The 21,388-nt window shown below is 52.3% G+C and overlaps 6 protein-coding genes across 6 annotated transcripts, besides 9 other annotated features; 5 read left to right on the top strand and 1 right to left on the bottom strand.

Annotated features, from left to right (window-relative positions):
• Positions 1-18: 18 nt before the first annotated feature.
• Positions 19-54: a microsatellite.
• A 241-nt stretch (positions 55-295) lies between these two features.
• On the bottom strand, positions 296-685 carry TraAM80_04799 (uncharacterized protein; the record flags this gene model as incomplete). The annotated part of the gene is made up of 1 exon (XM_029381712.1): positions 296-685. The coding sequence occupies one exon, from the start codon at positions 683-685 to the stop codon at positions 296-298; it is 390 nt and encodes a 129-aa protein (XP_029238445.1).
• Positions 686-1,321: 636 nt separating this feature from the next.
• On the top strand, positions 1,322-4,177 carry TraAM80_04798 (uncharacterized protein; the record flags this gene model as incomplete). The annotated part of the gene is made up of 1 exon (XM_029381711.1): positions 1,322-4,177. One exon carries the CDS (start codon positions 1,322-1,324, stop codon positions 4,175-4,177), a length of 2,856 nt encoding a protein of 951 aa, XP_029238444.1.
• Positions 4,178-4,311: 134 nt separating this feature from the next.
• Positions 4,312-4,370: a microsatellite.
• An 87-nt stretch (positions 4,371-4,457) lies between these two features.
• Positions 4,458-4,480: a microsatellite.
• A 137-nt stretch (positions 4,481-4,617) lies between these two features.
• Positions 4,618-4,643: a microsatellite.
• A 355-nt stretch (positions 4,644-4,998) lies between these two features.
• TraAM80_04797 (uncharacterized protein) lies at positions 4,999-5,517 on the top strand (the record flags this gene model as incomplete). The annotated part of the gene is made up of 1 exon (XM_029381710.1): positions 4,999-5,517. The coding sequence occupies one exon, from the start codon at positions 4,999-5,001 to the stop codon at positions 5,515-5,517; it is 519 nt and encodes a 172-aa protein (XP_029238443.1).
• A 184-nt stretch (positions 5,518-5,701) lies between these two features.
• Positions 5,702-5,739: a sequence feature (A-rich).
• A 54-nt stretch (positions 5,740-5,793) lies between these two features.
• Positions 5,794-5,822: a microsatellite.
• Positions 5,823-5,845: 23 nt separating this feature from the next.
• TraAM80_04796 (uncharacterized protein) lies at positions 5,846-7,369 on the top strand (the record flags this gene model as incomplete). Its single annotated transcript, XM_029381709.1, has 1 exon — positions 5,846-7,369. The coding sequence occupies one exon, from the start codon at positions 5,846-5,848 to the stop codon at positions 7,367-7,369; it is 1,524 nt and encodes a 507-aa protein (XP_029238442.1).
• A 258-nt stretch (positions 7,370-7,627) lies between these two features.
• Positions 7,628-7,656: a microsatellite.
• Positions 7,657-7,684: a microsatellite.
• Positions 7,685-8,006: 322 nt separating this feature from the next.
• Positions 8,007-11,021, top strand: TraAM80_04795 (uncharacterized protein; the record flags this gene model as incomplete). The annotated part of the gene is made up of 1 exon (XM_029381708.1): positions 8,007-11,021. The coding sequence occupies one exon, from the start codon at positions 8,007-8,009 to the stop codon at positions 11,019-11,021; it is 3,015 nt and encodes a 1,004-aa protein (XP_029238441.1).
• A 668-nt stretch (positions 11,022-11,689) lies between these two features.
• Positions 11,690-11,709: a microsatellite.
• Positions 11,710-11,717: 8 nt separating this feature from the next.
• TraAM80_04794 (cytoplasmic dynein 1 heavy chain 1) lies at positions 11,718-21,245 on the top strand (the record flags this gene model as incomplete). Its single annotated transcript, XM_029381707.1, has 1 exon — positions 11,718-21,245. One exon carries the CDS (start codon positions 11,718-11,720, stop codon positions 21,243-21,245), a length of 9,528 nt encoding a protein of 3,175 aa, XP_029238440.1.
• Positions 21,246-21,388: the final 143 nt, after the last annotated feature.

Below are 21,388 nucleotides of genomic sequence, written 5' to 3'. Positions count from 1 at the left end.
CTACGTGGTCGTCTATGCATATATATATATATATATATATATATATATATATATGCGCATGTGTGATACTCTTGTTTCCGTCTTTCTCGCTCTCTTTCATTTTTGTGTCCATGCATGGATGCCCCTACTCTTCTGTTTGGCCACAGTTTAAGGTTTGTGTTGTGTTTAAGGAAGTAGCGGAGGAGGCGCTGGAGGGGAAAGATAGAAGAAGGCGGGAAATTAAAAAGGTACTTGGGTAAAAGGGTACCTCTAGAGGCGTGTGATACTTACCGCTATCATGCCTGCAGCAGAGACTTCAACGCTCATCGGCTTTCTCCAACAGCTCCGCGGAACGCTTGTGGAGATTGAGCTGCTGGACTCCTCTATCGTCTCTGGCGAGATTACATTTGTGGAACCAAGCATGAACACTCACATGCGTCATGTGAAGATTACTGCAAAGGGGAAAAATCCGGTGCAGGCGGAGACCTACATGTTGCGAGGAAACACAATCCGCTACGTGATTCTCCCCGAGGCTATGAACACAGACGACGTCTTGAAGAAGGCGACTGCTGCACAGCACAAGACGAAGAGCTAAAGCGAGTCGAAGGAAGAGACCCACAACAGTTGGAGATGAAGCGATGGGGAGGTTAAGACGGGGTTGATCATTAAAAGGGTGCTGTAGTGTGAGGGTCAGCGCTTGTGTCATCCGTCATTTGTTTTACGCAGTTTGTGTGTGTGTCTTCTATCATTTTTGATCTCCACTTGACTCTTCGCTCGTGTTTTTAAAAAATTAAATGGATATGGTGGCAACAGCCCATCGCTGCCTGCAGATCGCCTTGTGTGATGAGGTGGTGGGTGGGCGTCTGTGCACCTCCGGTCATGCAGGCCTGTGTTTTTCTTATTTGGTTCTTTGACAGCTTTCACTTTGTTGTTCATCACCGTCACTCGTGCCTCTTTCCCCGCCTTTTCTGCTTGTTGCGTTCCCCTTTGCTAGCGAAAGTGAGTAGGCGAGCGCGGGCACAAACCCACAACGTAGGAGTGACGCATATCCACCGAGAAGTGGAGAGGAGGGAGCGTGGAAGAAGCTTTCCGTTAGGCCCCACCGTTTTTTTTTCTGTTTTTTTTTAAAAATTTATTTACACAGGTAGACTTGAGTTATAGTTAGAGGGGGGTTTGTGTCACAGCGGGAAGAAAGCGCATAAAACATTTAAAAAGGGCGTAGAAGGAAACTGCGTGTGGTCAGTGTGTGCCTGTGTGTATCAACCGTGTCTAATTTATTTATTTTTTTGATCACGTGAGGTCCGTTTCTCTTGCTTCGTTGGTCCTTATCATTTCTGCCGAAATGGATGCTGCGGCATGTCGTCGGCTTCAGCACCGCATGGAGTCCCATGGCAGGGCGGCTAGCTGCCAAACATCATGCAATATATGTGGTTTCCACTGCAGCTGCCCGCCACATGTGCAGCACGAGGGACACAGGGGTGATGACGTTTTTCGTGGCTGCTGTGGTGCTGGTGATGGACACCTGAATCGTGGCGCGTCGTTTTTGCTGCCCTCTACTGCCCAGGCTTGGTTGCTACAGCTGGTGGAAGGCGCGGAAGTGGACATCACCGATGGTGGAACAGATCACCGGCGACGTATATCGTGCTGCTGTTCTTGTTGTCATGGGTATCATCACTTGTTTCACACACGAAACGGTGGTACAGCTGGTGTTCCTTTGAAGCCGCGGGAACGTGAGAAGGTTGAAAGGGGGGAAGTGTTGATGGAAACATGCACGAGGCGCACATGCTCTCCAGAAAGAACGTCAACCACATTGCCCACCGCCACGTCGGCGGCGCACCCTTACCCAGATGTCACAGCGAACGGTGTGGGAGAGACCACAGTGGCCGGGAGCGCGCACGGCGCCCAGCAGGATCTGCCATTCAAGCCGTCCAAGTCATCCTTGACACTGGCTCCGTTAATTCGGCTTGCCGAATCCACACCCTCGCGCGCGCCCGCTGCGGGCGATAATAGAAGCGCTGAGAGGGGCGGCTATGGCCAAGCCCGTCCTGGCATTTTGCCACACGAGTACGGAGGCCCATCAGAGGGGAGTATTGAAGTGCGTCAACCAGCGTGCGCATTTACGCACACTTCTTTTCTTCCCGTTCCTCGTTCATCAGACCAATCAGCGCCACCGCAGAGTTTGAGGTCAGTTGAGCTTTCAGTCCCTGTGTCAGCACCGCCACAACCGCCATCTTCGACAGGGCCAGCAATGGCCGGCACAGATAAGGATGCTCCAAAAACAACCATTGATGCAGTTGCCGCTGCGCAACATACGCACGCCTACGGGATTGCACCGGTCGTCCCCACTGGCAACCTGTCACTCGGAAGTTTGCCGGTTCTCACTGAGCTAGCTCCGGTGCCGAGGCCCGACAGTTCACAGAGAGTCGGGTCATCCCTTTCCGGTACTGTCCCACTACCGCCACGCCAAGTGTCCTTTTTGGAATCATCTGTTGTCCCACAAAGCCCAGTCCCACATCTCTTGGCAACACCCGTTCTGCAGCCAACCGTACAAGACACCCCAGTGAGGACGGCGGCATCTCAAATGGCTTCGGTGACGGGGCCAGAGGCTCCAGCTCTGACTCCTGTGACAACCTCCAATGTGCAGCCAACTCCGGCAGTGGTGTCTCCTGAGCCTACATCCACCGATGTGATCAATGCGCTGCGGGAAAAGTTGTTGTTGGAAAAGGCTGACGCCTATGTGCGTGGTTTGGAGCGGCAGCAGGAGGAGCGTTTGGCTCAAGAAGATGAGAGACAGCGTTCAAAAAATTATGCACATGTATTGGAGCTGTTTGCCCGCCTCTGTCAGGAGGATCGCGAACTACTTGAGGCGATGTATGAAAGCAGCATGCATCCGGTGGAGGCCTCTCCGCCCAGCCCGGCCTTTGTCGGGCAAAGCCCTTCTTCTCCACAAGAAGGGATGGGGACCACAACACCCTCTCAACCCAAGTCGCCACCGCTTCCAGAGGAAGTGATGGCGGCTTACAAGGTGGGTGCAGGGAACATGGTGCCGTCGGTGTCACAACCGCAGCCCACAGTGCCAACGCAGGTGGAATTACCACCCCCGCTACCGCCACCGCCGGTCGTCGTTACCGCGCCACCAACTCCACAAATATCAGCCGCCACAGCTTTACCGACACCTCAGTCGCGACACGTTCCGCCAGAAGCACCTCCATTGATATCTACGGCAGTACCATGGGGAGCGGCAGATGGAACGATGAAGGCATGGGTGGACCAGCACTTTGGGTCTTCTTTGGATCCACAGCACCGTGCGCTCTTGCAACATGTTTTGCTTTCCAGAGAGGCAGAGATAAGACGGGTGGCCGCTGCAGAATCCCAATGTAAAAAACTTGAGGCGCAACGCGTTGATGCAACAAACTCCGGTGTGCCGTTGGGCGCTGAAGAATGTGCTCGAACGAATTTGAATCAATGGCAACAGGAGCATAATATAGAGTTGACAAGAGCGCACGATCAATTGCATGCAAGGGAAGAAGAACTCATTGCACTCCGAAAGGCCCAGGAAGAGCAGAAAGCGAAGTTGGACGAGCTTACACGATCCATGCAAAGCCATTCCGTGCTGTTGGGAGGTGTGAGCGCTGGCGAGGAAACGGATGAGTTGCGTCGATGGAAAATGCGATGCGACGCTGTCGAGCAACAGCACCGATTTAGTGTTCAACGCCTGGAGGAACTACAAGCATATATTGAGCAGCTACGCAATGGTGCTCAGAAGGCAGTCATGAATGTCGCTTCCTCCGGTGCGACCGCTCAACCCGTGCCATCAGACACAACAACTGTACCCCTGTCTTCTGTGAATGCCTCGCCGCCACAGAGCTATTCGGAAACAGTTACACCGTACGAAAGTGTATCTTTTGGCAAGCCTCCTACGGTCCCTAGTTATTCGGCACCGCCATACATGGCTGGTGGTGCGTTCGCTGCCGCGTCGACACGGCGAGAGAGTCCGGTCACAGGTGCATTGAATTCACCCCAGCCTCGTTCGGATGCCGTTAGTCCTTCCACTGCTAGCATGGAGCGGGCGGCAGCGTTGAAGCAGCTTCGTGAGGAGATGGATGTGGAATGTAGTCGATTTGCCCACGAGACACAACGCTGGCAGGAGTACGTCAAGCATCAAGAAGAGAGATGGTTACAGCTGCGCCGCCAGTGAGAGGGGAGCGCATCTTTCCCTTTTTTTGTGTGTGTCCGTTTGTATGTGTTTATTGATCAGCTCTTCTTTCTTTGACTGCGTTTGTACTTGGTGGGAGTCCTGGTGTGAAAGGCTTCTTTCAACGGGCCGGTCTGTATATATATATATCTGTATATATATATAGAGAGAGAGAGATAGAGAGACATAGATAGATGGAGGGGAGGACGGTGAGGTTGGGCGAAGGCTGCAGTGTACTACTTCTATTACCATGTCCTTCATTGCGGCGTGGAATTATAGCGCCTTATTATTATTATTATTATTATTCCTTTTTTTTTTGGGGGGGGTAGGAGGAGGGGTTCACCTACACTTTATTTTATTCCTAGTCCAGTCAAATGGCTAAGAGTTGATGCAATTCATTTTCCCTCCTTTCCCCCCAACTCCTTTTTTTTGTTTCTTTATTCCACACGCACACACACACACACACACATGTTTTGTGCCTTTGTGTGCGTGCCCGGTTTTTTTTTTGCACCTTTTCTTCTCCCCCTTCTTTGTCCTCACATCATTTCACGCATCCTGGCCGACAGATAACTGACCGGACTGCTGCAACTTTGGTAGCGGTGGGGGTGGGGGTGAAGACCGTTTATTCATCCCCCACAAAAGTAAATATAGATAAGACACACTTTCTTCCGGTTATCACTGCACATACATATATACGCATACGCTGTTAACTTAAGTACTTTGGGCGTCTATAGAAGAGGGGTGAGGGCAAAGGAAAAGAGGAGACCGCAGCAGTCGATTGTGTTTGTAATTTTCTTATTCATTTACTTTTTTTTCCTATACGCATGACCAGTTCGGACACGACCGTGGCGCCTATAGGCGCGACGGCGGTGGAGGAGGATATTCGCAACATTGTGGAGGGGGCGGCGCAGCGGCAAGAATTGGAGTCTAGCGTCGATGTCTTTCTGCGGAGTAATGCGAGACACAAGGCAGCTGATGTTTTGCTGGCACTCTCTGCATACACGTTTGGCGGCCTCATGCACGTGCGTGGTCAAGGCACGGCACTCACAAGTCTTTCCATGTGGGCCTCAGGCACCACCTTCCTTCTTAACATGCAGGTGCGCAAAGTATTTGAAATTGAGGATGCAGCAAGGCGTCATCAGGTGGCGGCAGGAATGAGCCTAGAAGAGAAGAACGTGTTTCAATTGGAAACGGTGGCGTCGTGGGTCTGGATGCTTACTTCGATGCAGCAGTTCAAAGCTTATAAACTTATGAAGTATTGCGGCTACAGCAGTTGGACGGGATTAGGTTGTTGTATGTACTTCACGCTGCGGCACATGTACAATGTGATGTTGCTTGACTAGGTACATGAAAGTGACGTGAGCAGAATATTAAGAAGAGGAAATATATATTTTTTAGGGATATGTTGCTTTCTCTTCCTTGTCGAACACGTGCATGCTTGCCTTTTTGTGTTGTTGTGTCTCTTGGCAATGGGGTCGAGTTGTTTGAGGAGCCTGATGGGGGTTGTGCTTTTGCCCTTTGGAGGCATGTTTGTTTGTTTCTTTCTTTCTTTGTTTTTGTTTTTGCCCGGCACGAGCTTTTGAAGCCAAGGAACTGAAAGAATACTCTGCTGGTGTCTGTCTCTCTCTCTCTCTCTCTCTCTCTCTCTTGCAGCTGGTGAGAAGAACAACGATGTCATCTTGTGTGGCAACGGAGGGGCGGAGGCTGTATGACCCCAACACGGAGGGCGTTGGCTGCACCCGAGAACAGCAGGTGCTGTTAGAGCTCAAAACCCTTCTCGGGTGGACGCCGTCAGTGACGCTTGACGCCTCTGTTGACGCCTTCATCCTCCGGTATTTGTCTGCGGTGCACTTCTCCGTTTCGGAGGCGGCGGCTCTGCTGAAGCAACGGCGCTCCTATGAGGTGAGTTTGCCCTCACTACATATCACCGCCCCGGTGGTGGATGTTTTGCGCAGTGGTGCAGTCTCTGTCATTGGCCGTGACGTGTTGGGTCGGCCAGTTCTGTACGTCACGACCCACCACATCTCTCAGTCTGTGCTTGAGACCGAAGATTTGCAGCGCCTCGTTACAGTGCTGATGGAGTACATGCTGTCGTACTGCGCGCAGGCGCCTGCGTCACCACCAAATGGAAATGGGGGTGGAAGCACGTTGCCACAAGAACACCAACAGGAAATCATACTTTTAGTGAATGAGGAAGTTTCATTGTGGCATGCCAGCCAGGCGGCACTAGCCAACTTGAACGCCATCTGCAGCGTTGTTTGTAAATACTATCCACGATTTGTCAGGTTGGTACTTCTCTTTCAGCCTTCATTGGATGTACGGCATGGAATTAAAGCAGCCTTTGGTAAAAAGTTGGAGGAGTCGATGCGTGTGGTACAGGTGGTCACACGGGGAAATATTCAAAAGTATATTGATCGCTCTGTCCTAACCCTAGAACTGGGCGGTAGCAACACATCGGTTGCGTCGCCTGATACATTTACTGACGCTGTTCTTTCTCACTGGTTCAACGTGAGAAGTTATTTGACTATAGAGGACACCAAGACAAGGCCACTGTGGCAGCTTCCACCATCCTTTGTAAACATTGGTGACTGGAGCCTTCTCCAGCGCCGTGCAGTGGCCACCACCGCAGCATCCCCCGTGATACTCAGCGCAAGAGGCAATCAGTGTGAGCGCATATCATGCACTTCCCGCCCCTCAACCGCCTTTCTTGGGGCCTCGGAGGAAGATGAGGGCTTTTGTTCTGCCATCTCCGAAGGAGAGGATTTGGCTCACATCAATGGTAACCTGTGGGTTACACCCAGGGATGTCTCTGTTGATATTGATGCAGTGAACAATACATCGTCATCCGTGCTGGTGCAGGAATTACAGAAGGAGCGGGATCTTAGAATAGCGGCCGAGCAGCAGTTAAAGAAAATTCGGCTTGGTATTACGCTTGATTTGGCAATAGCAACGGAGGTCGAACGGACCCTCACATGCATACACTCAGAGTTGAATGTTCTTGTAGGAAATGTTGTTGTTCGCGCAAAAGATGCGGCTGCAAACGGCTCTCCCCCAACCCTTGTGCAACTTCTCGATTTGACACTATCGGCGTTAGAGCTGGCGGCTCATAAAGTGCAGCGTGTTCCGGCGATGAAGTTTGCGGTGTCTGTGAGCCAAACCACACCGCCTAGCACATCTTGTTGCTGCATGATGTAGATCCACCTATTTATTTTTGTTGTGTTTGTTGTCTGCTCTTTTCCATGTCCCCCCCCCCCCCTTGGATTGAGCGGCAGCCCCCAATTGACGCACTGTTTTTTTTTTTTTTGAAGCGCTTGGCATGAATGTGTCATAAGGGGGAGAACAAAAACAAACAATAAATGTGTAGGCAGCTTGCTTGTTCTGTGTGTTTCTTTGTTGCCTACTTGATTTTTGGATCCAATGAACACCGCGTTGGAAGGTAGTGCGTGCGGTTCCTTGTTGTTGCTCTTGTTGTTAATGTTATTACCTTTTTTTTCTTTTTTTTCTTTTTTTGAGCCCTCCTACCGAATAAACTTCTGCAGATGATAATACCCTTTACGTAGAGGGGCTCCGGGGAGTGCTGGGTCCAAACGAGGGACACTTTGTGGGTGCACAACCGATCCTGTTTTTATGGTTATACTTCGTTATGCACGAACTGGCATACTGGTGGATGGATGTGTGGCGATAGATCTCCTTGGAGCTGGTGCTGGACTGAGTCCGCGGACGGAGCCAAGCTCTTCTATCGCTTTTTTTTGTTTTATTCCTTTCCCTTTGTATGAGGATATAGCGAAAGCCCTTAGGCGGACGCCCATTCTGCGGTAAAGTTTGGCGGACGATGTATTCTTCCATTGTGAACTATTTGATTTTATTGGCCTTGACGTACTTAGTTCTTGCGCTCATCAGGAACATTGTGACGCTGCTGGAGCTCTTTCGCATGCGTCGTTCAATCCTGAAGGGGCGATCACCCATCACCATTCCATTTACGGTATTCACCACACGTCCGGTGAATGAGGCGGTACGGGCGCAATTGGCAAACAGGGCGGCCTCGTTGCGTGGGTCATCGGTAGTGCACGGTCTCAAGTTACCGCTGCAACTCTGCCCTACTCCCCATGCACATGTTCAATTAAAACTTAGTAATCCTACGACTGTGTTTCCCACCGAAACTGCATCCCCTGTGTTCCCCCCTAAGAACAACGTCAGCGACCACGATAGCCTTTCGTCGCGTCGTGAGAAGTCAGCGTCGCAGCTCTTACACTCTGGTGGTTGTGGCAGTCAGGAAGCGGCGTGTCATGGCAGTGGAAGCGCAATGAAAAATGGTACGTTACTACCCAGTGACACACACTCACGACGTGTGTGTCACTTCAGCTGCGACGCTTCCGAGCACCGCGCTGGGCGTCCACTTGGTGAAGCTGGCGGCAGGCATTGCAAACGGGGAGGGAGTAGTGCTGTGGCGCCCTGGATGGCCCGCTCTCAGTTTTCGCTTCATTTCCGGCTGAAAACAGCGGTGCGAGTCAAGGCTTTGTGGCTTCGACGCATCCGGGCAAAGAAGAAGTTGGGAGAAAAGGTTAGAAAAAAATATCCTCTTACATTTTCTGAATTGCATTCTATTGCCGATAGCTTGACAGTTGAAGAGACGAACCCGAGCACACCGGCGACAGAGGGCGACAGTGAGAGCTGCAATTTAGCTACGTATCTGCGCTGTGCGTATCTATTTGGTGCGGACAGTGCAGACATCATGCGGGCCGTTACTGTGGACACCACATGCACGTTTGGATCCGGCTCGCACTCTTATCATTGCTACTACACCGCCGAGGATGAGGAAAAGTGCGTCCAGTCGCGGGCGCAGCTTGACTGGCACAATCGACCGTGGCTGGGTTCACGTTTTGGGGGTGGCGACCACATACCATTAATGTCGTCGTCAGTGGCTTGCCACGATGACTCTGTGACGCACACTAGTCTCCCATTGCAGCGCCAAAATCAACGTGCCATGTTCAACTCCACGACATCAGTTGGGGATATGTTGTGCTCACACAGGTCACTTGACTCGTACTCAATGATGCTCGAGCAAGCACGCTCGTGTGGCCGCAGCATGAAGTCTAACGTGGTGACGGAAACCTTTGTGGATGTCTCTGAGAGGATGCATGTGACCAATGAAAGCAGCACATGTGAGCGCGGAGGACAGGAGGAAAGCAAAGATGCCGAAATAAATGAAATGACGTCGTCGACAGATTCATATGAAGCACGCAAAACGACAGAGTCCACTGACGATCACAGGTTTGCTACGGCGGTTTCTGCAGCTGCTTCGGTATTGTCTGCACCGTCATCCTCATCATCTTGGAAAGAGACCTCTTCGAACGACAAAGCCAACACATTAGATTTATCGAATAGTCAAGGTGCCACACTTTGTACAGAGCCGCAGCCGATGACCGGCGTTGCTTCCGGTACCGATTCTGCTTCTGTTTTTGCTGCTCCTGCCGAAGAGACGGAGATCACCTCAACTCAAACGGAGGGTGCAACTACTATGCGCGACCCTCCCAACGACACGCATACCTCTGCGGGCCATGTTCCCGAGGTTAGTGAAAACGCTAACGTGACAAAACCTTCACTAAGGATTCTTACTGGCCGACTGCAGGAATCTGTGGACATTTTGCCAACAGAGCCGCTGCAAGATCCCACCGTTCCTATGTTGTACGAGGGATCCATATCTATTGCTCCGGATATCCTGAAGTTGGATACAAAGGCAATTGCTTCCACCGCGACGGCGTCAACTTCTTTACCGGAGTCTCTGCAGGTGGATGTTGTGGATCTTGTCCTTTCAACTATCCAGACGTGTTGCCTGGAAAACTCCACATCCGCGTCAGGTGGAGAAGTGAACGTGGTGAGCGGCCGCGGTGGAGGAGGAGGAGAAGGGGGAAGTGACGCATATGGAGAACGGGTGGCGATGAAGCGAAAGACGTGGGGTGGAACGAGTGGTCAAGACAGCGAACACAAGGAGCAACAAAACGACACAAATGTGGCTTGCAGACAACCACTGGCGTTTGCTCTCATGTTGTACAGACAAAAACCAAGAGGAAAGCGCTGCACTGTGCGTGGCAAACGGCAAGCAGCAAGTAAAAGTAAACAACTGGAAACAGAGTTATTTATATGTGTGTATTCCACCACCAACTCTATGGAAAATACGGCATCACCACCTTTAAGGGCAGGAACATCAAGAGGGCCACCTCGTCAGGAGTCATTTAGCCCGCATGGGTCGACGAATACGAATGTTTACCGTGAGATGGGTAGCACATACTCTTCGTCCACTGCAGAGGAAATGCAAAACTTTTCCAGGCAACGGCGGCGGGGCTTACCTACACCAGAACACCTTCCTGCCTTCATGGAGGATTCGCGAAGTGGACGTGGAGCAGTGATGCCGCTGACGCTGCAGTATGTACGCATTGGAAATGATCTCTATGCCGTTACAGAGGTTTTAGATCGCACCTTTGTGCAATACAGAGAGGAGCGGGCTCTTTTGGGACGCGACGGCGGTACTGAATCTTCTTTTGATGTCTCTGGTACTGCAACCGGTGAGAAGGCCGCTGTCGGAAAAGTTGGACGGCTGTCCTCGTATTCCGTGGGCGCCGCATCATACTCGCTTGCATCGTCACCGCAAATGGGTGTGCGTCATCAGATGGTGCGCATGTGTTGGCTATGTTTGCGCACGGAGGCCAACATTGTTCTTTTGCCATGTGGGCATTTTCTTCTTTGCCGTGCCTGCGCGGATAATTTGACTCACTGCTGCATTTGTCATAGCGTCATTCATGCCACCGTTTTATTACATGAGGGCACCACAAGCGAAACTGAGGTGTGATGTAAGAAGTTGTGTTTACTGCTATTTTATTTTCTTTTATCTGCGTTTTGTCCCTGCGCTTTTGACTGTGTGTAAGTAGGCCTGTTTTTTATTCCTCTATGTTTTTCCGCTGCCGCCGCTGGAGTTGCATTCAACCCCGTCTACACGTGAGGTTTGACCGAATACGGAGCGAGTGGCGTGAGTGAAACCGCGACAAGAGCGACCCTCATCCCTCCCTCTTTGTTGGGACTCAGTTCTGCCTGGGTCTGGGTGTGCTGGTCATGTTCCTTTTTATTTTGCTTTTTTTTTGTTCCTATTCTCTTTGCCAGTGAGCGCACGCACTGGCGCATACATGCGGGTCACCCTCGCGGCAACAGCAAGCATCATTGTGTCACACAAATTCATTCTTTCATTTATACGGCATTGCACTTACAAGACTCATCTACAAGCGGCGTAGGGTTGGGTACAGACATACAAGGAGGTGTGGGAAGAGCAGGAGGAAGGTGTTCGTGCCAGAGAAGGGGTTTGACAGGTGGAACGGGGTGAAGAAGAGAAGGAGGGAAGACGGAACGGCCGTCTGTGAGAGTTGTTTGCATTACAAGAGCTGAAATCAAAAGGAAAACAGCAACAGCAACAAAAAAAGGTCTTTGAAAAGGAGAGGGAATAGGTTGGAAGAGAGGCGCAGGTAGTTATTATTATTATTATTATTCCCTCCGCATGTTGGGAACCACCTCAGAAGAGGCGTGTGGAGGAACCCCTTTTTTTGGGGATGACGTCATCTCTGTCATTGCCGCCATGATGCAGTCGGTGACGGCGCAAGAGGTGCGAGAGGCACTGCAGCAGGATGACGACTTTGGCTGCCGATTTCTTTGGACGGATTCATCGGCATTGGAAGAGACTGCGGGGGCGGAGCATCCGCCGTCCTGCGGCAGTAGCAGCGGCATGGGCATCCGAAGCCAAGCGACAACCTCATACCTGGCGGTGTGCGAGTTTGTGGAGCGTCACGCTGAAGAGGAGGTGGTGGCGGGGCATCATGTGGTAGCAACGCATGACTTGTCAGCAATCTTTCAACGACGCTCAGGGCCCTCCCTCACTTCGGCTTCCTCGGCGCCCCCAAATAAGGATGGAGCAGCAGACATGACTCCGGGGACAACGTCCATCTCAGGAAGAATGGCGAGGGCCACAGTGTCACAATCGTTGTTCTCGATGCCACCTCTGCCATTATCAGCCTTGTCGTCACGGGTGATGATACGCTGTGTCCTCATTTCACGGCGCCATCCCGTCAGTGAGTCAGAGGCAGCAAAGACAAAGCCTCTCACGTTGCGGCATCTTAACATCTACGCAATTGAGATGCAGCAACCACTAGAAAGTTTACGGGTGCTTTTAGAGAGTGTGTATGAGCCACTTCTTCTCTCCCAGCGTGAGGTTACACTGCGGTCACAAATGCAAGACTTTCTTAGCTCTATCCGCTCACACTGTAACGTTTTGGCCGAGGTCGATCTGAACGTTTTTGTGCACGCCGACCTCCTTGAGCTTTGTGCCGCGTACCCAGAAGCGGATGTTGAGCATTTATTGGAGATTCTTGGTCCTGAGAGATGCACCGATGCCACATGTTTGCGCCAGGTCATGGCTCTTCGCAGCCAGTGCCGGGAGGTCTTGGAGACCAAATTTGATGGAAGAGAAATTGTGAGCTCACGTGACGAGGTGGCGTACTGGCATGCGGTGCTGCGTTGGGTCGAACAGGTGCAAAAACAGCTCCAAAGTCGCGAGTGGCAGTTGGTACATCGTCTACTGGGCAATCGCGTGGAAACAAGCTATGAGGTGGAGTTTAAAATGCATGAAAAACGTGTGCGTGACTACTTGGCCTATCTGAAAAGTTTACCCTTTAGGAAGATTGATGAGGTGGAGGAAGACAGTTACGCGGTGTTGGTGGGGGAGTTGTTTTCCGCCATGGTGCACCCGACAACATATCCAGCGCTCCAGAGGTTTCGCCTGCTGGAAAGTATTGTGCGGGAGTTGGTGGAGCGGTATGTTGTGATTGTGTCTAAAAGCAACGTACTGCGCATGGACACCCCGGAGGCCCAGTTGCAGTGCCTGCGAAGGACGATTCACATGCTGCAGGATTTGCATCAGCGCTACCTGCAGGCAGCTGAGTTATTCTGTCCCGCAGGTCACCTACCGTCACCGCTGACATCTACCCGGGGCGGCACGCTGCAGCTGAAGTACCACGACCTCGTCTTGTCACGTGCGCGGCAATTGTGGGGATTTGTGAATGAGCACTTTCACTACGAGCGTGCCCTGCAACGGACTTTTGCTGACGGCAGCCTTGAGGCGAGCACGTTGTGCTCGTTTCATGTGGAACTCACAGAGGCGTATGATAATTTTGTTGCCGCAACAGTGGCGTATGGATGCTTGTGGGATGTGAGTTCATCCGGGACTGCTGAGTTTAAGCGTGCGCTGGCGGCGTACGAGCGGCACCTAGCAAACATCGATGAGCGTCTTGCACTGCTCGTTGGCACCATGCTGGCAACGGCACAGGAGATGAGCGGTGGTGGCCCCTCATTGGCATCAGCCGCTTCTTCCTATGAAGCAGCAACAGAAGATGCTGCTGTGGTAGCGACAACATCTGGGTATTCGGCGAATATGGGATGTTGTCTCTCGCTTTACCGCATTTACTCCCGTTTCCGTCCACTACGGCGTGATAAGGTGCAAGCTGTTGTGGCAGGGTTTCAGATGGCATTGCTGGAACAAATCAACCACGAGATGAAGGATGCTCGGGAGCGTTACTTTGACGCTGAGGGCTGCCAAGACGGTGTGCGAATGGCCGTTGCTCGTTTTGGCGTGACGCCCGTTGCTGCTCGCATGTTATGGGAGAAGTCTGTGCTGCAAGAAATTGAGGCGTGCCTTGAGCGTCGAGACGCCATATATGAGCAGGGTTGGCATCAGCTACTGCATCTTCGCACCATTGAGTACCGATGGTGCCTTGACGAACCTCTTGCGCAGTTCTTTGGGGTTCCACTAGACGCCCTTATGATGAAGGAGTTTGAGGGGAATCTCGATGTGTGTGGTACAGCGTACGCTCTGGCATACCTTGACGTCGTTCACGGCAAGGATGAGCCAAGATGGTCCATTGACCTACATATAGAGGCTGCGCGAGCGTTTTTGCAGGAGAGTGACGCCGATGCGTTGAATTACGCAAAATCACGTCTGCTGCTGCTTCGCGTGGTGAACGACCGTAGAGTGGGGCAAAATGAACTGCGAGATGTGCGTAATTTCTGCGATATTATCTCACAGCGACTTCAAGAAGGCGTTGTGCAGTGGTGTGAGGATGTGCGGCGGCGCCTTGCTACACTTAACTTGGCCCCTTGTACGATGATGATGAAGGGTCCCCTTTGGCACGTTGTTGAGCTGCAATGTGGTCACGGTCGTGGTGCTATGAATGACATTGGCAACGTAAACAACAATAATGAGGGAATTGCTACTAGTGTCATGCGACGTATTGTCATGCCACATATTCCTCAGGAAATGTTTGCACTCCTGCGGGATCTGCACATGCTAGATGGCATGCAGCTGCTTGAAAATCACGTGCAGCTTGTTGCGGACGTGCGTTCCTTTTTCCTGCACAACGAAGAACGCTTCCGCATTGCTAGTTGTCTTTCTGCACTTATCTATGCATTTGAGACAGCGCTCAACGGGGAGGATGAGATGATGGTCCACCTTGCGACGGACGAATATGCCAAGGTGTATCAGTCATTTCTTGATGGAGCCCAATTGCGGTGGTCAGACGAAGGACGGCTGCAACAATTCACGCAGGAGCTCTCAGACCGTGTCTATGCCTTTTGTGTTGCCGCAGCTCGAGTGCGTGACGTCACGGCAGAGATAGAGCGCGGAATTGCTCAGCTGCACGGTCGTGCGATTCAAAAGTCGGGGGAGGTGGTGAGGCGGGTGGAAAAAATGCACGCCCTTGTCAACGTCCTTTATGCGAATTGTGCCAACGCAGGCTGGTGGGTGCGGCGCGTGCAGCCCCGCCTGGACGCTGCTATTATCTGGCAAATGGAGCAACACCTTAACCGTTGGTCCGATGAGTTTTTTTCGATGAGCCACAACCAGCGATTTCTTGACAAGGACGCTGAGACGGAGGAGTTTGGTCTGCGGCCGTTGCGTGTGCGTATGCGGGTGGTGTTTAAGGAGATTGCGTTGTCGTCACCAGCCGCCGCGTGTCGTCACCACTGGTTGAACGAACTGAACCGCTCCTTTGCCTGGGTGCATACCCTGTCGATGCTGCGGCAGGACTATCCACACTGGTCACACCATCAGCAGCTGCAACAGCAACAAATGATTTCAGAATGGAGTTCAAGGGCCTCGATATCAGCGATGGGGTCGACGCAATCCACGTATGATCGACTATTGGAGTGGCTTGCTCCACAGGTTCTTGCGGGGCTGCTGCAGGCAATTGAGAAGAGTATTCAGGACTCACTTGAGGTGGAGGCACAGTGGCGTCGCGGTCAACAGCTGTTAAACCTTGAGGTGGGCGTGTTGCAGCAACGCCTTGGGGACGACCTTGAAAAGTGGGGAGCTGTCCTGCAGAAAATTTGCGAGATGGCGAACAGACTGATGGATTATACACAGCCCAGCACTCTCGTGGGAGGCATCGTTATTGTCGCGGATGATGCACAGAAGGAGCTTGGCCGGAAACTGGACAACCTGACACAATACATTCATTCACGGTATCGCGATGTCGTGGAGAAGCGTCTCGAGTCGTGTTACCATCATGTCATGGGGGTTCGCACAGCGGCGGAGAATTGTAATGTCATCAACAACCTCGAGGATGCAGCTCGGTTTATGTGCGAATTACCGGAAATCAGAGCAAATATGCACGAGACAGAGCGTCAAATTGCTGCTCTTGCGCCGGCTGAGGATTATTTGAGGCGGCAGGGTTTCGTACTGCCGGATTCATGGATTTATGTGCGGAAGGTCAAGGCGGAATACCGCACCTACCACGATCTTATTGAGCGAAAGGTAAAGGCCTTGGAGTTTCGTCGCCCGTTTCTTTGTGAGGGTCTCAAGCCCCAGGAGGAGAATCTTTGTCGCCAGATTGACGAATTAGAGGCGTCCCTTCACACAATTGTCACACAGGTGCAGGATCAGGGGCAGACACAACTGGAGGAAGTTTCAGACTCGGCCCAGCGACGCTTCAGTGAGATGCAGGAACGGGCTACTCTGCTGAAGGAACAGAGAAAACAACTCCTCGCGCTTCAAACGGCACTTGAAGTCCCAATCCTTGCGGAGACAAAGTTGGAGGCCATCATGGCACGCATGGAGGAACTGCAGTGGGTGTGTGGCCACGTTGCACAAGCTTATCAACGATTAAATGTGATTGCCCGAACACCTTTCTTTGAAATGGTGCCACGGCAGTTGCACGAGGATGTACTCGCGATTGATCGTGATGTACGAGAGTTCCCTGAAGGGGTTCGTAGCCACCAGGCATACAGTGATCTCCAGATATGCATTGAAAACCGACTGGCATGTCGGCAGTTGATGCAGGAGCTACGCTCTGATGCCATGACTCCCTTGGAACGCGCAGAGCGTCATTGGATGGCGCTGAAGTCTCAGCTCCATGCAGCATGGAAACTTGAGACGTTGACCGTTGGTGACATTTGGCGCAGCAATCCCGTGGAGAACGCAAAGATATATCATGATGTGTTGGAGTTTGCTCACGGTGAACTTCGTTTGGAGTCGCAGCTCGGACGCATTATTACCTTCTGGAACACGTTTGAATTCAATACAATGGTGTACCAGCGTCAGTTTGTGCTTGTCCGTGGCTGGGATGTCGTCTTTGAGCGGCTCTCCGATGATCTTGACTCCTTCCAAGGCCTTCGCTCTAGTCCCTTCTTTTCCTCGCAGCACGTTATTGCCATGGTGGCAGACTGGGACAATCGCCTGCAGCTACTCTTGCGGACGCTTGAGGTACTCATGGCGGTGCAACGCCGGTGGGTTCACCTGGACAGTATTTTCACTGGTAACACTGACATCCGGCGGCAGTTGCCGAAAGATGCAGTACAGTTTGATCGGGCGAGTCGTGAGTTTATGAAACTTATGCCAGTGAAGGTGAGCCTTGGTGCCGCGCCTATGCTTAAGGCGCAAGCCTTCCTGCAGGACAAAACGCTTCTGACCTCGCTGGAACGGCTTGAGGGTCAACTTTCCAGGGTGCAGAGGGCGCTGAGTGCCTATTTGGACATACAACGGCGTCAATTTCCTCGCCTCTTTTTTGTTGGCGATGATGACTTGCTAGAGAGCCTTGGAAATAGCAGCAACCCCACTCTCATTGAGAAGCACTTGCCCAAGATGTTTACTGCGCTTGCCCGCGTTATTATTAGCAAGGGGGATGGCGAAGGTGGCAGAGCCAAGGACAGTGAGTCTTCTGCACCAGTTCAAGTTGTGGGGTTTGCCAGCGCCGAGGGAGAAGAGGTGACGATGGTGCGGCCGGTGTCATTGAAGAATCGTCCGCTTTATGATTGGTTGGCTGAGGTGGAGGCCTCTATGGTGACCTCCCTGTGCCGGCTGACCGTGTCGGCCGTGGAATCTTTAACCCTCAGTGGGAAGGTGACGAGGGTGTGGATCACCTCTTTTCCGCTGCAGGTCGTCTGTCTCGCTTTTCAGGTGTGGTGGGTGCGGTTGCAGGAGCAAACCTTCCTGACATGGCAAAAGCAAAGACAACATGGAAAGAAGGAGCCCTCAACGGCTGTGGCCCAAATGGTGTCTTTGCTCGATCGTCTTGCGCTAGGTGGGATATCACCGGACACGACACTGGCGTTGCGCCATGGTATGGAGGAGCTCATTACTCTCGCTGTGTATCAGCGTGATGTCTCGCGCGTTATAGAGTCAAGGCAAATTATGTCAGTTGATGACTTTGAGTGGTTACGTGTTTTGCGCTTGTACCTAAGCAAGGATGGTGCTGAGTTGCAGTGTCATATGGCTAACACCTCTTTCCGTCACGGCTTTGAGTACCTTGGATGGCACCAGCGCCTTGTACAAACCAACCTCACTGACCGCTGTTACCTCACCATGACGCAAGCACTACACGCACGCCTTGGTGGCTCACCTGTTGGTCCTGCCGGTTCTGGGAAGACAGAAACGGTGAAGGCGCTCGGCACACAACTCGGACGACATGTTTTGGTGTTTAATTGCGATGAGACCTTTGACTTTGACTCTGTGGGTCGTATTTTTCTTGGCCTCTGCCAGGTAGGCGCATGGGGCTGCTTTGATGAGTTCAACCGACTAGAGGAGCGTGTGTTGTCGGCGGTGTCGCAGCAGATTCAGACCATCCAGGAGGCCCTTCGAGCACAGTCTAACACTGTCACGCTCACACAGCAGACTGTGCCACTGCGGGAAAGTGTGGCGTTGTTTATCACCATGAATCCCGGATTTTCCGGCCGATCAAACCTGCCAGGGAATCTGAAACAATTGTTTCGCACCATGACGATGGCTGCCCCCGACCGTGAGACCATCGCAGAGGTCATGTTGTTTGCTCAGGGATTTCGTACAGCAGAGGCGCTATCACGGAAGATTGTCCCGTTGTTTCACTTGTGTTCAGAAAAACTGTCCCAGCAGGCGCACTATGACTTTGGGCTGCGCTCTCTGAAGTCTGTTCTTGTAACGGCAGGGGATATTAGACGCTCCTCGCGCAACGACGCAGCCACGGCTCCCAATGCCTCTCGCACGCAACGGAGCCTTGAGGAAGTGGAGGGGGAAATTATGTTGCAAAGCCTTATCAGCAGCATTACACCCCGTCTCGTCACGGAGGATGTGGCACTCTTCTACCCTTTGTTGCAGGACCTCTTCCGAGGACTTCAGCTTCCTGACGCAACCATGACAGCATTGCGTGCGGCCATTGACGAGGTGTGTCACGAAACTCACTACGTTGCAACACCGGCATGGGTCGAGAAGGTCTGTCAGCTGTATTACACACGCAAGATGCGGCACGGACTTGTGCTAGTTGGACCAAGTGGGACGGGAAAAACAGTCTGTTGGAAGACTCTGCTTCGTGTCATGGCGCGACTCACTGTGGTGGATAATGATGCATATGATGGTGGTGATGATAATCCTAGCAAGGAAGGCGTTACTAGAAGTGGCCCACTGGAGGCGCACGCCTACGTGATTGATCCCAAGGCAATGACCAAGGCAGAACTCTTTGGAGTCTTTGAGGCAACCACGCGTGAGTGGAAAGATGGTGTCTTTACAGAAATTTTGCGCCGTATTGTTAACAATGAAATGGGCGATGATCGTTCACGTCAGCAGCATTGGATTGTCTTTGACGGTGATGTGGACCCTCACTGGGTGGAGAACCTCAACTCCCTGCTCGATGACAATAAGGTCTACACCCTACCAAACGGTGAGCGGCTTAGTCTACCGTCATCGGTACGTATTGTGTTTGAGGTCCAAGACCTGCGTTATGCGACTCCAGCCACGGTGTCACGTTGTGGCATGGTTTGGTTCAATCGCAGTACCGTTCCAGTCTCCAGTGTACTAAGCCATCACTTTGGGGCTTTCTACCGTGTTCCGTTGATTGATAGGCATGGCAAAAAACGGGGCACCTTCCTGACTAAAGATAGTGCGGAGCATACGACACTATCAGGTGGGAATTATTTTATGGTTCCACGCAGAGGCGGAGAGCGGGGTGGGGCGTTGTTGAACACAATGAAGGTGGCACAGGTTGCCGCATCAAACTTTGAGGGCGATACTGCTAGTCTTGCAAGTAATTTGACGACCAGCACAGTGGAGGAGGCCTTTGCCCACGGTGAGGACAGCAGCCGGAAGGGAACATCGTTGTGGTATTCGAACGCTCTCACCGACACGTATCGTGATGTAATGCAGCTACAAATGGTGATGGCAAATATGTGGGGCCCCGCTTTTGCCAAAGGCGGTCTACTAGAACGTGCCGTTCAGCTCATCCACAGTGAGGGGTATTGGACACAAGGGATTATGGAGCATAATGACCTCCAACTGCTACGCAGCGTACAGTCATTCTTGCTTGATGGCATTTCACGGATGTGGAAACTGCGGGAGCAACAGGCAAAATTACCCATGGTGAACACTGTGCAAAGTTATGCCACGAATGTGCTTCACTACGCTGTGTTGTGGGGCTTTACTGCCTCACTCAGTCATGAACTCCGCAGACGCTGGGTGGATGATTTGTCGCTGCCCCTGGGAACCTCATCCGGCGGAGGATTGGCTGACACTCTTTCGCTGTTGGATGTTCAGCCGGATCCCGCGTCTGGTGCATGGAGTGCCTTCCGAGAACGTGTGCGGGACACCGTCATTGCGGCCGAGCAGCTGGGAGCAAACGACGTGCTCATTCCAACGGTTGACACGTGCCGTCACGAGGAGGTATTGCGGGCGTGGATTGGGGGTGGGAACGCTGCGATTCTTTGTGGACCGCCTGGCTCCGGTAAGACGATGTTGATTGCATCGCTTCTGCAACAGTCTTCCGACTATGACGCCGTGTTTCTAAATTTTTCAAGTGGAACGACACCAAAAAACGTTATTCGTGCCTTGGAACAGTACTGCAGTGTACAAAACACAGCGCGTGGTCCAGTGATGTCACCTACAGGCGGCAAAGGACTGTTGCTGTTCTGCGATGAGATTAATCTTCCGGCGACGGACCTGTACGGAACGCAACCCGTTGTGCAGCTGCTGCGTCAATTAATTCAACGGCGCGGGTACTACCGCAGTCGTGACAACGCATGGATCAGCGTTGAGGGAGTGCAGGTGATCGGTGCCTGCAATCCACCGACCGACGCGGGACGCGTGTCACTTTCCCATCGTTTTTTGCGATCGGCACCCGTGTTATTTGTGAACTTCCCTACGAAAGAAAGCCTCCATATGATCTACGCGGCCTACTGTCGTGCTGTGCTCGCCTTTAATAGGCAGTTGCAGCGGTCGCATGCGGAAAGGTTATCGTGTGCGATGGTCGATGTGTATGTGGCGACGCAGGCCCACTTCACCTCGTGGCACCAGCCACACTACGTCTACTCCCCGCGTGATCTCTCGCGCTGGACACGTGCAATCCACAACGCTCTCATGACGTGGGATGAGTCTGAGCGACGCGCGTTGCGACCAGAAGGTCTTGTGCGTCTTTCCCTACACGAAGGGCTACGCGTCTTTCGAGACAAATTGGTGGAGGGCGAGGAGCAGGTTTGGACGGACGCCACCATTGATCACGCCTTCCTTGACACACTTCCCTGAAATTGCGACGGCGTCGTTGCCCCCACCGTCTCTTCAGCGGCCAGTGTTGTACTCCACACTTCTGCAACACTCCTACTCTGAAAACGCGCGGGATGTATTGCGTGAATACATTGAACATAAACTGGTGGTGTTTTGTGAGGAGG

This window comes from Trypanosoma rangeli (assembly GCF_003719475.1).
Source record: "Trypanosoma rangeli strain AM80 chromosome Unknown Tra_15.4_contig_00145, whole genome shotgun sequence".
Taxonomy (NCBI): domain Eukaryota; phylum Euglenozoa; class Kinetoplastea; order Trypanosomatida; family Trypanosomatidae; genus Trypanosoma; species Trypanosoma rangeli.
Note: the sequence above shows the minus strand (reverse complement) of the source record. Positions and strands in the feature narration are given on the sequence as shown.